This window comes from Leuciscus leuciscus (assembly GCF_965113295.1).
Source record: "Leuciscus leuciscus genome assembly, chromosome: 4".
Taxonomy (NCBI): Eukaryota; Metazoa; Chordata; class Actinopteri; order Cypriniformes; family Leuciscidae; genus Leuciscus; species Leuciscus leuciscus.
The window spans coordinates 45,546,198-45,561,843 of NC_138728.1; the positions used below are offsets into that span (position 1 = coordinate 45,546,198).

The 15,646-nt window shown below is 40.3% G+C and overlaps 1 protein-coding gene and 1 long non-coding RNA gene across 4 annotated transcripts in view; one reads left to right on the forward strand and one right to left on the reverse strand.

The window, feature by feature from the left end:
• Window positions 1–15,314, forward strand: part of LOC309496034 (uncharacterized protein) — a 50,299-nt gene extending 34,985 nt beyond the window's left edge. Inside the window, exons 3-13 of one of the 3 annotated variants that reach the window (XM_082165952.1) lie at window positions 1,759–1,800; window positions 2,179–4,904; window positions 5,379–5,412; window positions 5,491–5,519; window positions 5,598–5,675; window positions 5,800–5,986; window positions 6,580–6,696; window positions 6,819–7,000; window positions 7,110–7,268; window positions 7,372–7,538; window positions 15,131–15,314. In XM_082165952.1, the coding sequence (XP_082022078.1) occupies window positions 1,759–1,800; window positions 2,179–4,904; window positions 5,379–5,412; window positions 5,491–5,519; window positions 5,598–5,675; window positions 5,800–5,986; window positions 6,580–6,696; window positions 6,819–7,000; window positions 7,110–7,268; window positions 7,372–7,538; window positions 15,131–15,272 (3,863 nt within the window). In that variant the 3' untranslated portion in view covers window positions 15,273–15,314. Of the gene's footprint in view, window positions 1–1,758; window positions 1,801–2,178; window positions 5,413–5,490; window positions 5,520–5,597; window positions 5,676–5,799; window positions 5,987–6,579; window positions 6,697–6,818; window positions 7,001–7,109; window positions 7,269–7,371; window positions 7,539–15,130 lie in introns of all 3 variants that reach the window. The other 2 variants (XM_082165953.1, XM_082165951.1) reach the window with 2 other exon arrangements.
• LOC309496190 lies at window positions 11,880–14,289 on the reverse strand. The gene is made up of 2 exons (XR_014205047.1): window positions 14,206–14,289; window positions 11,880–11,969 (listed from the first exon to the last, which is right to left on the reverse strand). It is a non-coding gene; the product is annotated as an uncharacterized lncRNA (long non-coding RNA).
• Window positions 15,315–15,646: the final 332 nt, after the last annotated feature.

Genomic DNA, 15,646 nt, shown 5'->3' on the forward strand with positions numbered 1-15,646 from the left:
TTTGAGGTGATGACCATAGACCTGCATTATATGACTGACAGACAAGAACGGTTTGACCTAAAAATATCAAAATTGAAACTACTGCGGAAAAAAAGACACCTACATCTTGGATGCCCTTGAGGTAAGCTAAAACATACCAAACATTTTTTCAAAGTGAACTATACCTTTAAATCAATGTATTGTGTTATGTGAATGATTAGGTAGGATGATTTTCACATCATTTTGAAGAAAAAACTCTAGGCAACGACATCCATTAGTCAAAAGTCTTAATGACACATATTTAGTATGTGTTTTGTGGCCTTATTTCAGAAACTTTAGTTTTTAGTTTTTTCAATAACCATGCATAAACATTATTCTCTCAAAAATACAAACATGTACATGCATGTTGCTCACATATTATGGTAGCCCTGTTTGTGCTAAATAGAGTGTAATTATACCTTTGCCATTAATATGTTTATAAGCAACTGAAAAAAGCACAAATGTCAGGGCATGTCAGAACATCTCAAGGACCCCAAAAATCCCTCAGACCCCAGAGGGTTAACAAGGCGAAATAATTAACAACACTTGTCTGATTCGTGGAGGTTGAAAAACAAGTTATTTGTGGCATGCAAGATTTATTGTATTAAAATTTAAATGCAAAAGAAAAGGCATGAGAGTCGGCTGTTTTTGTCAATTTTAAGTTTTAATTTACAAATTTTTCCATTTTAATAGCCTACATGTTAAATGTTACCACTTGCTTGAACAACTTAATATAGAAGTAATGCATTGATTAATACGTTGTTTAAATTGTTTAAACTTGAATACGTCTATTAAAGAGTGTATAAGTGTAGGCTACAAAGAAAATTGCACCGGTGACAAAGCTTTTTTAAAATAAAAGTTGCTGAAAACTTCTGGATTTGAAATACAAATATTGTGTATGTGTTTGTGGTACAGCCGCGGATCAGTTACGCACTGCAAACGCATCATATGTGAAAGCACTATAGCTGCTCCTGTACCACATACGCACTGCAACACGCAGCGCATACACACTGCACACGGAGTATGTGTGAAACGGGCGCTCAGCGTATAAGGTAGTAGGTCCTACTTGCCTCACAGACATGTCTACTTTTAAACAGAACAATTCAACACGAAAGAACTGCTCTCTGCATATGTAATCTGTATGAAATGTGCATTTCTCTCTGGCGCGTTCACTAGGCTACTGCGAAGATCCCGAGTCAGCATCGTCAACTTCATCTTTGTAGCCGACACTGACAAAGAAAACACTTGTTTATTAATAAACAATTAAAATATCTCCTTTCTATATTTGACATATTCATAATTATTACTTTTGCCGGTTCTTTGTGACAGCTTTTAGGTGCTTTATTGGCATACGCGTCACCACCGCATCACCGCACCCCCACCCCACAAGAATAGGCCTGTTTATTAATCAGGATTTGATGGCCGACACTTATAAAATGCAATTCAACGTGGAAGTAATCCAAGTATTCAGAATACATTACTCAGATTGAGTAACGTAACGGAATACGTTACAAATGACATTTTTGGGCATGTATTCTGTATTCTGTAACGGAATACATTTTGAAAGTATCCTTCCCAACACTGCCTACAATTGTTTGAAACTTAAGTGTCTAACAGTCAGTGCTAAAGATCTCCTTTGAAAAACAATTCAAATTTGTGTGTATTGTGAAAGACTTCTAAGTATAACAGCAGACAAACATTAGATGTTTTAATATTTGTCTTTTTTTTTTTTTATGCCAGGTGTTGAATGGTCACTGCTGACTGTCATCTCTTTAATCCTCTGTAAGTGTAAGCCAGTAGTGTACCTTTTTGTTTTTTTGAATAATTACATAAATTTCTTAGTACTTGGTCATTGTCAAAGCTCTACTCCGTTGTCTATAGGATGCAATTTAACAGAACTGTTCATCTAATTTAAGAAATGCATTCCAAATTCATACTCCAAATGAAACATTTCTTACATTTTAAAGTATGGATACTATGAATCAAAACAAATAAACAGTGCCTGAAGCACGTGTGAAAAATACGGCAATTTTATTGGCCGACAGAATGGTCAGGTGATGTAATGTAAGTGCATCACCAAGAGTATAAATAGACACCTGAAACAATTGTCACCAGATAAAAAAAAACTGTTTACTTTGACCACATCTTTCTCATTCTCAGGTATAATATCCACCACTGCCGCTGAATCAAGAGCAGCAGTTCGTTCAGTTGTGGACTGTGATCTTGATAATGACACGTACATCTGCACCGGTGCTCAGTACCGCATGCACTGCAACATAAGAATGCATCGTTTCTCCTACCAGAGATACCAATACCAAAACCAATACCAGTGCATGAGTAATGACTGTATCTGTGTTGGTAATAATGACACCTGTGCATGCTACTATAATACTTCATCCTGCTTCTGTGAGAATATTAGCAATAACATCACTATCCCTGCAGCAGTTAGTCAAGTCCATGACTGTGGGCTTTATAACGACACGTCATACATCTGCACTGGTGCTCAGTACCACATGTACTGCAACACAAGTGTACACGACTTCCATTACAGTATCAACCATTACCATTGTCTAAATAATAACTGTAGCTGCATTGGTAATAAGGACACTTGCACTTGCTCTAGTAGCACTCTGTCCTCCTGCTTCTGTGAGACTAACAACAATAGCATCACTATCCCTGCAGCAGTTAGTCCAGTCTATGACTGTGGGCTTTATAATGACACGTACATCTGCACTGGTGCTCAGTACCGCATGTACTGCAACACAAGAATGCATAGTTTCAACTACCAGAGATATAGATACCCAAACCAATACCAGTACAAATGCTGGAGTAATAACTGTGACTGTGTTGGTTATAAGGACACCTGTACCTGCTCTAGTAGCACTCTGTCCTCCTGCTTCTGTGAGACTAACAGCAATTACATTGCTCTCACGACAGCAGTTAAACCAGTCTATGACTGTGGGCTTTATAACGACACGTCATACATCTGCACTGGTGCTCAGTACCACATGTACTGCAACACAAGTGTGCATGATTTTCATTACTATAAATACCATTACCACTGTTATAGTGATAACTGTGGCTGCATTGGTAATAAGGACACCTGTATGTGCTACTCTAATATGTCATCCTCCTGCTTCTGTACAAATTACAACAATAGCATCACTATCCCTGCAGCAGTTAGTCCAGTCTATAACTGTGGTCTTTATAATGACACGTATATCTGCACTGGTGCTCAGTATCGCATGCACTGCAACACAAGAATGCATAGTTTCTACTACCAGAGATATAGATACCAAAACCAATACCAGTACAAATGCTGGAGTAATAACTGTAACTGTGTTGGTTATAAGGACACCTGTACCTGCTCTCGTAGCACTCTGTCCTCCTGCTTCTGTGAGACTTATGGCAATAGCATCACTATCCCTACATCAGTTAGTCCAGTCACAGACCCTGACTGTGTGCTACAACACAACACATACATCTGCACTGGTTCTCAGTACCGCATGTACTGCAACACACAAATGCATGATTTCTCCTACCAAGAATATCAGAGTCAGTACCAGTACCAGTGTGTGAACAATAACTGTAACTGTGTTGGTAATAAGGACACCTGTACATGCTACAGTAGCGTTTGGTCCTCCTGCTTTTGTGAGACTTATGGCAATATCATTGCTCTCACTACAGCAGTTAGTCCAGTCTATAACTGTGGGCTTTATAACAACACATACATCTGCACTGGTGCTCAGTACCACATGTACTGCAACACAAGTGTACACAACTTCCATTACAGTATCAACCATTACCATTGTTTAAATAATAACTGTGACTGCATTGGTAATAATGACACCTGTACCTGCTACAGTAGCACGCTGTCCTCCTGCTTCTGTGAGACTTATGGTAATATCGCTGCTCTCAATAGAGCAGTTAGTCCAGCTTTTGGCTGTGTGCTTTATAATGACACATACATCTGCACTGGTGCTCAGTACCACATGTACTGCAATACAAGAATGCATGATTTCTATTACTGGAAAAATCAGTTCCAGTACCAGTACCTGTGTGTGAACAATGGCTGTTTATGTGCTGGTAAAAAGGACACCTGTACATGCTACAGTAACACTTTGTCTTCCTGCTTCTGTGAGACTTACAACAATAACATCACTATCCCTACAGCAGTTAGTCCATTGAGACTCTCTCAATGTGTGTTTTTTAATGACACGTACGTCTGCACTGGTGCTCAGTACCGCATGTACTGCAACACAAGAATGCATAGTTTCTACTACCAGAGATATAGATACCCAAACCAATACCAGTACAAATGCTGGAGTAATAACTGTAACTGTGTTGGTGATAAGGACACCTGTACCTGCTCTCGTAGCACTCTGTCCTCCTGCTTCTGTGAGACTAACAGCAATTACATTGCTCTCACGACAGCAGTTAGTCCAGTCTATGACTGTGGGCTTTATAACGACATGTACATCTGCACTGGTGCTCAGTACCACATGTACTGCAACACAAGTGTGCATGATTTCCATTACTATAAATACCATTACCACTGTTTAAGTGATAACTGTGGCTGCATTGGTAATAAGGACACCTGTATGTGCTACTATAGTATGTCATCCTCCTGCTTCTGTACAAATAACAACAATAGCATCACTATCCCTGCAGCAGTTAGTCCAGTCTATAACTGTGGTCTTTATAATGACACGTACGTCTGCACTGGTGCTCAGTACCGCATGTACTGCAACACAAGAATGCACAGTTTCTACTACCAGAGATATAGATACCAAAACCAATACCAGTACAAATGCTGGAGTAATAACTGTAACTGTGTTGGTAATAAGGACACCTGTACCTGCTCTAGTAGCACTCTGTCCTCCTGCTTCTGTGAGACTAACAGCAATTACATTGCTCTCACGACAGCAGTTAAACCAGTCTATGACTGTGGGCTTTATAATGACACGTACATCTGCACTGGTGCTCAGTACCACATGTACTGCAACACAAGTGTGCATGATTTCCATTTCTATAAATACCATTACCACTGTTATAGTGATAACTGTGATTGCATTGGTTATAAGGACACCTGTATGTGCTACTATAATATGTCATCCTCCTGCTTCTGTACAAATTACAACAATAGCATCACTATTCCTGCAGCAGTTAGTCCAGTCTACGACTGTGGGCTTTATAATGACATGTATATCTGCACTGGTGCTCAGTACCGCATGTACTGCAACACAAGAATGCACACTTTCCATTACAGTATCAACCATTACCATTGTTTAAATAATAACTGTGACTGCATTGGTAATAAGGACACCTGTACCTGCTCTAGTAGCACTTTGTCCTCCTGTTTCTGCGAGTCCACACTCAGTCCAACTACTACAGGTAAGCATGTTAATAGACTGAAATGTGATGTTTAATTTTACTGTATTGATGTTATAATGATGAGTTCCCTCACTACAGGTCTGGATAACATGCTGGATCAATGCAGGGTAAGCTGAATATTTACATTTACATAGTGCACAGAGTCTTTAAGTCTTTAAATTCATAAAGCTCAATTGTGATTTCAGAGTCAGAACTCTACAGGATGTTTTCAAAATCTTCTTGTCCAGATAGAGAACATTATATATCAAGAGCTTTCTTTGGATGTAAGTCTTTAAAAAAATTATATACTAATCAAATCTATGTCAGTTACATAATGATTGACATTTCTCTTATTGCCTCTCAATACTTACATGTAAAATAACTGTATTTCTCTGATCAATAAATTAGACTGTGACCAACCTTTTGAATATGACCTTCATCGCTTCAGAGAAGATTTTAGAGTCATCATCAGTCAGCCCAACTGAACTAGCCTCCTATGGAAACCGTGTGTTAAAAATTAGCGAGAAACTCATATCTACATGGGTGAAGCCAACAGACACGAGTGCCGATGTCAGTTTTACTCTTGCCACTGTAGGTAAGTGAGACATGAGGTTTTATTAACAGAGTTCAGGAGGAGCATCCCTCCACCACCCAATCTCCTCACTTCTAACTATTCCTATCCCAAACCTCGGACAGCACACCAAATACACATTACCTTTTTTAACTATCACCTTTTTTAGTAACTATATAACAGAGAGAAGAAAACACTGCCTGTATCTATTGTTGCTAGTGTCAAAGGTCAGATGAATTTTGGTGCAAATTCATCTGTTTTCTTGGTAGAAATGTCTTGGAAAAAAGAAAAGAAGACAATAAACACAGGTTCGCTTACAGTGAAGTTCATGGTCTGTGGTGACCACAATGTGTTTTATGAATATATTGCCTAAAAACAATCAACATTGACAAGACATTTATCCAGCAATCAAACACAAAGTCTGTGCAGCTTATAGTATTAATCAATTACAGGGTTTGATTTTAAGGACATTTTAGCTTAAACAATCACAGATGAATACCCAACAATAGTAAATATTACATTTGTTTGTCATTGTCTGTAAATTGGACTTTCATAAAAAAGATAAATTTTGCAAATAAATTAGTATAGCCTATAACTGCCTGTTTGTTTATAATCAGAGGTTGAAGTCTTCATGGTTGGACCAAATGTAATCTTAGATAAAATCCCTCGACTTGACACAACAAATTCTTCTATGGACATCGATCTCATTGGGATCGCCAAGAACAACAGGGAAGGTATGTGATATATTGTGTCGTATTGATGTCATACCATCACCACTAAAACTCATTTATTTACTTTTTAATTTGTTTTTGTCTTAACACAGATTTAAATGCATGCTTCTGTTTCTATCACACAGGATCAGCTTCTGTGGCTTTCATGAGTTATAACACAATGGAGAATCTACTTAAGCCCGACTTCTTCAACACATCAACTGACACGGTTAAAACCATGATGTCCACTGTGATCTCAGCTACTCTTCCCAAAACCACCAACACTAAACTCACCAAACCAGTCAACTTCACCCTCAAACACATCAGAGTGAGAGACTGAAATGTGTTTTTGTCCAACCTGAGATCTGATGAACATCTGAAGACATCTAATATTCAGTGTTGTAATATTTTCTGCATGTTCTTTCTTCTTTTTGCAGGAGTTTGACCCCAGCGGTTCTCTGTCCTGTGTGTACTGGAATATCAGCGAGTGGATTGTAGATGGTTGTTCTGTTTTAAAGACTAACAGCAGCTACACTGTGTGTTCCTGTGTTCATCTGTCGACATTCGCTCTCATGCAAACCAGCCGCCCATCTGAGGTATGAAAGACAACAAGTTAAACCAGTGGATGGTCAACATTTATAATTACCATTCGAGAACAGCACAGATATGGCAATCATTTACTCTGACATGTTTTCTCAGAGCGATCCACCGCTGGACCTGTTGATTTTGGTGTGTGTGATCGTGGGGCTGGTGTTCCTCAGTTCGGCCCTGTTGACCTTTGCCCTTTGTCGGTGGACTCGTATGTGTGATTGGATAGTGGGTCACTCTGGTGTCAGGCGGGTTCCTGAAGGCTATGTCAGGGAACTGTGAGTTGTTTTATTTTTTTATTATTTGTTTAGAAGGAGATAAAACTGCTTAGGCTTTTGTGACAAAATCTGATAAAAATACAATATCACGCTCAAGATTAAAAAGGTCAAACAGTCAACACCTGAAATACTATTTCAACACGGGCTCAGTTTGTGGTTCTTGATTGCTCCTGGATTCTGGGTTTCTTCACTAATGGCAGAAAGGAGCTGGAGTTCTTCTTCAGTCACATACACACTGTAAAGTTTCAGGAGTGAGTCCTGTTAATTATCATTCAATGTTTGTACGGAACACATGACTCACTCTCGAAACTGTGATGATTTACACTGTGGTAACCCTAGCAACATTCTGGCATCTTCATGTGTTTAGTATCCACTATTCAGAACAAAGTAATATTACAGTGACAATAGACTCATTGTGTTCAGTTATTTTAACTAAAGCACAGTTGGCGGAGGCATCATGTTTTGTTTATGCTTAAGGCTGCTTCACAGCTCTTGCAGTCTTGCCATGTCCACTTAACCGAAGTGTTTTTGGGCTTGTTGTTTAAGCTCAAATGTTGCTCAATGCAGAGTCAAATGACGTCCAGCTCCTCCTCTCTGCCCTAATGTTCAGTACACACCGTGTAATTTTTGTAAATGTGGATGTCATTATCAGTATTTTTCTGGAGTTAATTTGGTTGTGGAATGCGGTTGTCACTCCTGTAAATGACTGAACTGTGTGTGTACAGAACAGGATAAGCACTAAAAGGTGAATTGACAACCGAATTTAGCTGCAGTGTGAACAAGGCCTTCCTGATCTTGAACTCCCAGCAGGGAACCTTCATCTTCCTTATCAGCTGTATTCTCAATAATGAAGTAAGACCACTGATCTGTATAATGACTGGATTGTGCATTGCGTTCTTAAGTGCCATCAGGCAGTGAAGCCACCAGAAGTGTTTGAGTGGCCATATTAGTATTCCCTACCATCAAAGGGCATCATTGAATGACAGCCAAAACACTAACCTAAATCACCCGATGTGCAGCGTATCAGTCGCACGATATATGTATGTAAATTAATTGTTACTTCAGATGTTATCTGTAATGTTTATGATCTTTTCCGATAGGATAAGTCATATATTGAAATCGTTACATTGAGTCTGTCTGCTCTAGACTGACTACGTCAGACTTCGTACTTCCGCTCAATTTCAGTTCGCTTCAGTACTCAGTCTGAGATAGCGACCTGTCTATCAGTTTTCCTCCGGCCTGAAAACAGCCGGCCAATCAACGAACAGTGGGCGGGCTGAGAGCCGTGACGTAGACGCTGATTGTACCGTGGATGCATAGATTTACTTCACATAATCTGCAAAAGTCGTTCACAGCCATGTTCACTCCGGTATTTCGCTCGATGGTTTTGTTTTCGCATCATACATGTGTTTACAGTGGAAGTTAGATGCGGCTGAGCCAGTGCATAACACACGTCATAACCAAACGTTATGTGATTGGCTTACGGGTAACCAATGATTTTAACCCCCTGAGGTCGACGGTTTCGCCGGCGATACCAGCTCGCTTTTTTTTTATTAGTGTAAAAGAAACTCATAAATACTCTGTTGACTTTGATTTTCCATAGGAGTTTCATACATCAATCGATTCTGTTAAATGTGTATTATTTTTGTGTATACTCACAATAAAAACAAAGTGTTGTGCTTTTTGCCAAATAAAGAAAAATAAACACGAAGCGAGTTCTGCCTTCTCTCTGCCAGTGAAGTCCATTCTGAAACGCGTCCGAAAATGAACAATAACTCAGCGAATACTCAGTCAAACAGGCATACAGACACACAGGCATGAAGCTTGAATTCTCTTCTTTTAAATGAAGTAATTTATATCTCATCTTGTGAAATCTGTATTAAAAGAGAGCGATTCCAGTCGACCTCATTACAGCTCATTCAAATGTAATGTGACTCCGCCCACGGAGAGCGCGCGCTATTCAAACGCAAATGAATGAGGCCATCCACGCAAACCTGTGAACGCCCCCATATCAGCTCGAGAAAACACAAGTTTATTTAGATCATTACTACACCGTCTCGCAGCGCTGTGAGGAATAATAATAATGGAAAATGTCCCTCAGAAGTGCGGGTATATCGAGGAGCAAGGATCCCACTGAGCTGAGGAAAACTGTAGTAAGTTTTTTTCCTTCTCACGTGAATCGCGTTTCTGTTTTGTGAATGAATGAACGGCAGAGATGCACGCTGTTTACCACAGCTCGCAAAAAGACAGTTTAAATTTAAATCGCGTGTGTGAATGAATGATGATATTTTAGCAAACTGTATTGCTATACTGAGATGAGTAAAAATCGAAATGTAGGCTATTTGTATAAGCAACGTATTAAACTGCAAATTAACATTTATATGCCCTAATATTTCATAAAAACAACGTTACAGTCAGGCGAAATATGAAAGACAACATTTTGTTGACTAGATGTGGGTACAGTTTTTACTGTAGAATATACTGCCACATCAAATAAGCTTTTGTTTAGCAATTTCTATATATAAAATAAAATTTTTGTCAAAAATAAAGTCATCAACTAAGATGTTAGCTGTTCCAATGTTGGCTATATTAAAACTAATGAATACATAGATAAAATGTAGGCCTATAATCTTTTTTTTTACAAAGAAAGAGTACACTTGAAATATTGTTGAAATTGTAATTATTGTTGTAATTGTAACCTTTTTAATAAAATAGCAAAACATATTTACAAGATAGATGTAAGCAAAATCTTAAATGGTCAATATAAGTCTTCTTCTAAATATATCTTTTGTCCTTGCATTGTGGCTCAGTCAGTGTCACACCTGAGTGAATGGCTCATCATTATGCAGAGTGGGTGGGACATTGTATTCTAAGGTGTAAACCACTCCTCCTTCACGCCCCCCTCGCATATTGGCTTTCCAAGCAAAACCTGTTTTACATCAATTTAAATCAATGTATAGTTTTATGTGAACGATAAAGCAAGACTATTTTCACATAAGTTTGAAGTCAGAACTCGAAGGAACAACATCCATTAGTCAAAAGTCTTATTGACACATATTTATTATGAGTTTTGTGGTCTTATTTCAGCAACTTTCATTTTTATTTTTTTCAATAACCACGCATAAACATTATTCTCTTAAAAATTCAAAAATATACATGCATGGTGATCACATATTTTGGTAGCCCTGTTTGTGCTATATAGAGTGAATTTACACCTTTGCCATTAACATGTTTATAAATAACTGAAAAAAGCACAAATGTCAGAGCATGTGAGAACACCTCCAGGGCCCAGAAAACCGCTCAGACTCCAGAGGGTTAAACTTTAGACAAGCGCCTCCCCGCGAGAAAGAAAACACTTTTCAATTATGCCCTTCCAGACTCTATGTCTGCTCCACACTGCCAACACAGGTAACTGACATAACACAAAATATATTTCTTTATGTATGGAATTATGCAGGGCTACATATGTGGGCTTATTTGCAGAAATATTTATTCAAATATACAATACATTTTAATAAATAATATTAAATATAGAAGCCTCTGTTACTATATTGCACTATATTGTATTAATATTCAAAGTTTGCCATGCATCATCTCAGAAATAAAGCAGTCATCATTATTTATCTGAGTTATGATGCGTGTATTCTATTTCCTGATTGAGCAAAAGCTATTTCAGACTTTTCAAGACTGCAAATTCTATGCCATTTTACTAGAATTAGTTTCCATATGAGTAAAGTGTTATGTATATGTTGTTTGTAAGGGAAACAAGTAAATTTGGCTCAAAGGGAATAATTAACTTGTAGGGAATTTTGAAAGAATCTCTACTTTTTTTTTTCAGCAGCAATATGCACTTTGAGACACGACCAGAATGAACCATCAATCATTAATTTAACCCTTCTATTGTTGCTAAGAAGGGTTAGGGTTGTGGTGTTGAAGGGTTGTGCCATCTCCAAAGCAATCTGTCTTGTTAAACTTCATAACTTGCAAGTGTTCGTTGTTTTAAAGCTGTGGAGTTCGTTGGTTAGCTCAGACTGGATAGCATCCAATTTATTTATGCTCCTAGATTGTTGATTTGGAATTTGTGTGGAATTCTGCTTCTTGATAAGTTTGAAGGAGTCGGTCTTATTCGCTCTCAGTTACTACATGTTGAATTAATTAATAATTTAACCAACGTTTAAATCATTAACTGCTTCAAAATTCATTATGTTAATGAAATCATTTGCAGTTAGCATATTTTACAAATAAAAGCAACACTACAACACAACAGTACAATGCTTTCCCATTTGTAATACATATGTCACGGTGTGGTGTAGACTGAAGAAGACGAGAAGGCAAAAAGGCTCCAATACAAACTTTTACTAAATAGAAATTCCAACGGGTACAGGCAGGCAGGATACTCACACACTAAGTATAACAGATAACGGACCAAGACTGACTGAACTGAAGGAACTTAAATACTAACACAGATGAACACTGATTAACTGAACACAGGTGATGTAGATGATGATTAACTAGACACGTGATACAACTGAACTAATAATGACAGTGACATGGCGTGACATGATGACAGTCAGACAAGTCCAATGAAAACAAACTAAACAGAACACAACTGTGACATTACTCCCCCCTCCCGGTAAGCGCGTCCTCACGCCGTAGAAGGACTAACTGCGGAGGGAGGGGACTTAGGAGGAGGACGAAGAGCGGGTGAGGGCAGACTGAAGGCAGGAGGGACCAGGGTGCAGCAGACGGTGCAGGCGGCCGGGGCGGAGGAGGCTGCGCAGGCGGCCAGGGAGGAGACGACGGAAGGAGGAGCCATGGAGGAGGCAGGGTTGACAACTCCAGGGGGCCGACTGACGGGGACGGAGCAGATGGGAGAGGAGACCAGGATGGAGCCGGAGAGCCGACACGTCCAGGCGACGCAGAGGATCCGGCGGGACATGGTGGGACCGCCGGCTCTGGCGACTGAGGTGCAGTCGGGGACACAGATGGGCACGGTTGAGACAGAGGGAGTGAGGACCAAGGAGGAACTGAAGGGAGTGAGGAGTCCAATGGAGCTGGGGGGACGAGCGACCAAGGTGGATCCGGGGGGACGAGGGAGCCTGGTGGAACTGGTGACCAGATGGGCCACGGTGGAGCTGAGGGAGGTAGGAGCCAAGGGGACGTTGATGGACCGTCTGGCTGAGGTGGAGTCCTGGTTGCGGAGGTTGGAGGTGGAGACCGGGGATCCACCGACCAGGTTAGAGCTGTAGGCCGGCAGACCCATGGCGACTCCACCTCCCTGAAGGTGGTAGGAGGAGCTGAGGGTCTGACAGGCAGTGGTGGAAGAAGGGTTGAGAGGTGGTAGATGGGAGGAGGTGGGAGAGGGAGGCTGGGTGGGAATTCGGAGACAGAAGATTCAGGTTCGGTAGGACTGACATGAAGCTCAGGCTCGGCAGGCACGACGTGAACAGTCTCAGGCTCGGCAGGCACGACGTGAACAGTCTCAGGCTCGGAAGCCACGACGTGAACAGTCTCAGGCTCGGTGGGCATGACGTGAAGATCATGCTGGTCAGGCATGACGTGAAGATCACGCTGGTCAGGCATGACGTGAAGATCAGGCTCTGAAGATCAGACTCTGGACGGGTGGTCTCGGCGGGACGAAACTCTGGACTGGGCGTGGCAATCCTGGCTGAGGGCTCAGACGGTGAGGCGGTGGCCTTCTTGGCTGAGGGCTCAGGCGGCGAGGCGGTGGCCATCTTGGCTGAGGGCTCAGACGGTAAGGATTCCCTGGCTCTGTTCCTGATCGAGATCAATGGGACGGTTGAAAGTGGCCCCGATCAGGAACAAGGTCCTCAGGCTCTCATCGTCGAGGGCGCTGGTGACGGCAAGGCTGCAAAAGTTCAGGGCAAAGGAAAAAAAGTTCTGGCTCTCCTGAGCCAAGACGATCATTTTGACCCTATCGTCCATTTTAGGGCGGTCCGTTATTCTGTCGCGGTGTGGTGTAGACTGAAGAAGACGAGAAGGCAAAAGGCTCCAATACAAACTTTTGCTAAATAGAAATTCCAACGGGTACAGGCAGGCAGGATATTCACACATTAAGTATAACAACAGACCAGGGCTGCGTTCCAGTCCAAAATGGTCATGCCCTTCACTCGCTAACTTCCCTCCGTCTCGTTCACTCGGATGTACGTCATTGCTTACGTTGCACGAGTGCCCACTACTGGCGGAAACTGTGGTGGGCTAAATTGGAATGTCCTAAGCCCTTGATCACTTGGAATCAGCTATGGAGTTTATACATTTTCCCTTTAAGAATTTGTTTAATGCAGCATCCAAATGTTTATAGGCGTGTTTGGGTTGTTTTAAATTAAAAAAGCTATAATTATAGAGAATTATAGAGATATATCATAGAGTTGTTTGTTGTGGTGGTGATTAGACGAGATTTGTGGTGATGTCACAGTCGTACTGCATTGTGGGACATATAGGTACCTGAAGTGTACATATGAAGTAGACTTGCTCCCTCGGTCAAAATCGAGGGAACGAGGGTCTGTTCCTCATCCACTTCACAAAGTGGAACGCACTTCAAAATGGCGGCAGGGATTCCCCCGAGGGGAAGTGCTTAGGGAAGTTCGCAAGTGCATGTGTAAAAGTGGACTGGAACGCAGCCCAAGACTGACTGAACTGAAGGAACTTAAATACTAGCGCAGATGAACACTGATTAACTGAACACGGGTGATGTAGATGATGATGATTAACTAGACACAGGTGATACAACTGAACTAATAATGACAGTGAAGAAGACGTGTGACATGATGACAGGCAGACAAGTCCAATGAAAACAAACTAAACAGAACACAACTGTGACAACATATGCTGATGTACTTGGGAATACCAATGTTACGACGCGGTGGCTTCACTTTTTATGATTTCATGAGAAATTCAGTTCTCTGTATAGATCAGTGGTTCAGACATCACTCATTTTACCACAATATTCCATGAGAAGTCTGGATATGGAAGAGTACTGTATTTATTTATTTGGAAGAAGAAGAAGAAGAAGAAGAAGAAGAGGTTCTAGAAGTGGTTCTGTTCTTATTTCAGCAATCTGTGTCTTTTAGAGAGAAATGTCAAAGGCAGTTGTTTAATCTGTTACTACTCTTGAACATTCTGTCACAGGAAAGAAATGGAAGATAGCCAAAACTATTAAAACACCATCTGTCAAAAATTCAAACAAACACAAGAATGTTTTTGATCTTCTGTTTGTCTGCCTGTCTTTCTGTCTGACTGCATAACAGTAGTCATCTTCAACTCTAAGCTATTAAAACTACTTTGATTTTACCTTGAGAAAGCCAGGCCTAAAAGTTTAGAGTTTAAAATCTTTTTTCTATTTTGTCCTCATTAATGATTTTAGCCATTTTTAGGAAAAACATAGGAAAATCATTTCACTGTCTCCAGAGGCAGTATATGGAAGGGAAAAAAGCATCAGTATTTATCAGCATTTACTGAAAATGCTTTTCTTACCTGTTTATTGTAAACAAATTCCATTGTGGTTCATGAGTTTCAGAGGTTAAATTGATGCCATGAAGTCACTCAACTCCCCTCGTCTCATTCTTGTCCAGGTCAGGCAGCGGTACTGGAAGTGCTTCAGATGTCTTTGCTGTGGACTCAAACCCAAAGACATCAAAAGTTACCCAAGAAAAACACTGCAACAACTCGTTAAACCTTGAACCCGTATACCAAAATATCTACATGAATGCATAAAGGATGGTCAAAATTTGAAATTAATGGTTAAAAAAAATAAAATGATTAATGATAAATAAATAATCAAGCATGAATGTGTGTAGTATGAATGCAAACTGAATGTTCTACATCCGCTGCCATTTTAGCATTATCATGAGTTATAGAGCGCGTTGTGTGATTACCATTACACAAATCATCTCCCATATGGATAGTAAAATGTTTATTGGATGTGAACTTCAAAATCTTGGCAGAAGCTCTAGATCATCCAGGTACTTTTGTTTTTTGTCTAATATTATATGAATACTGTGATTCAGACATATTAATAATTTCACATACTTCTTTTCACCTACGGTAGTAGTGAGACTCTTCAATTGGTGCCAACAGGGGTGACACAC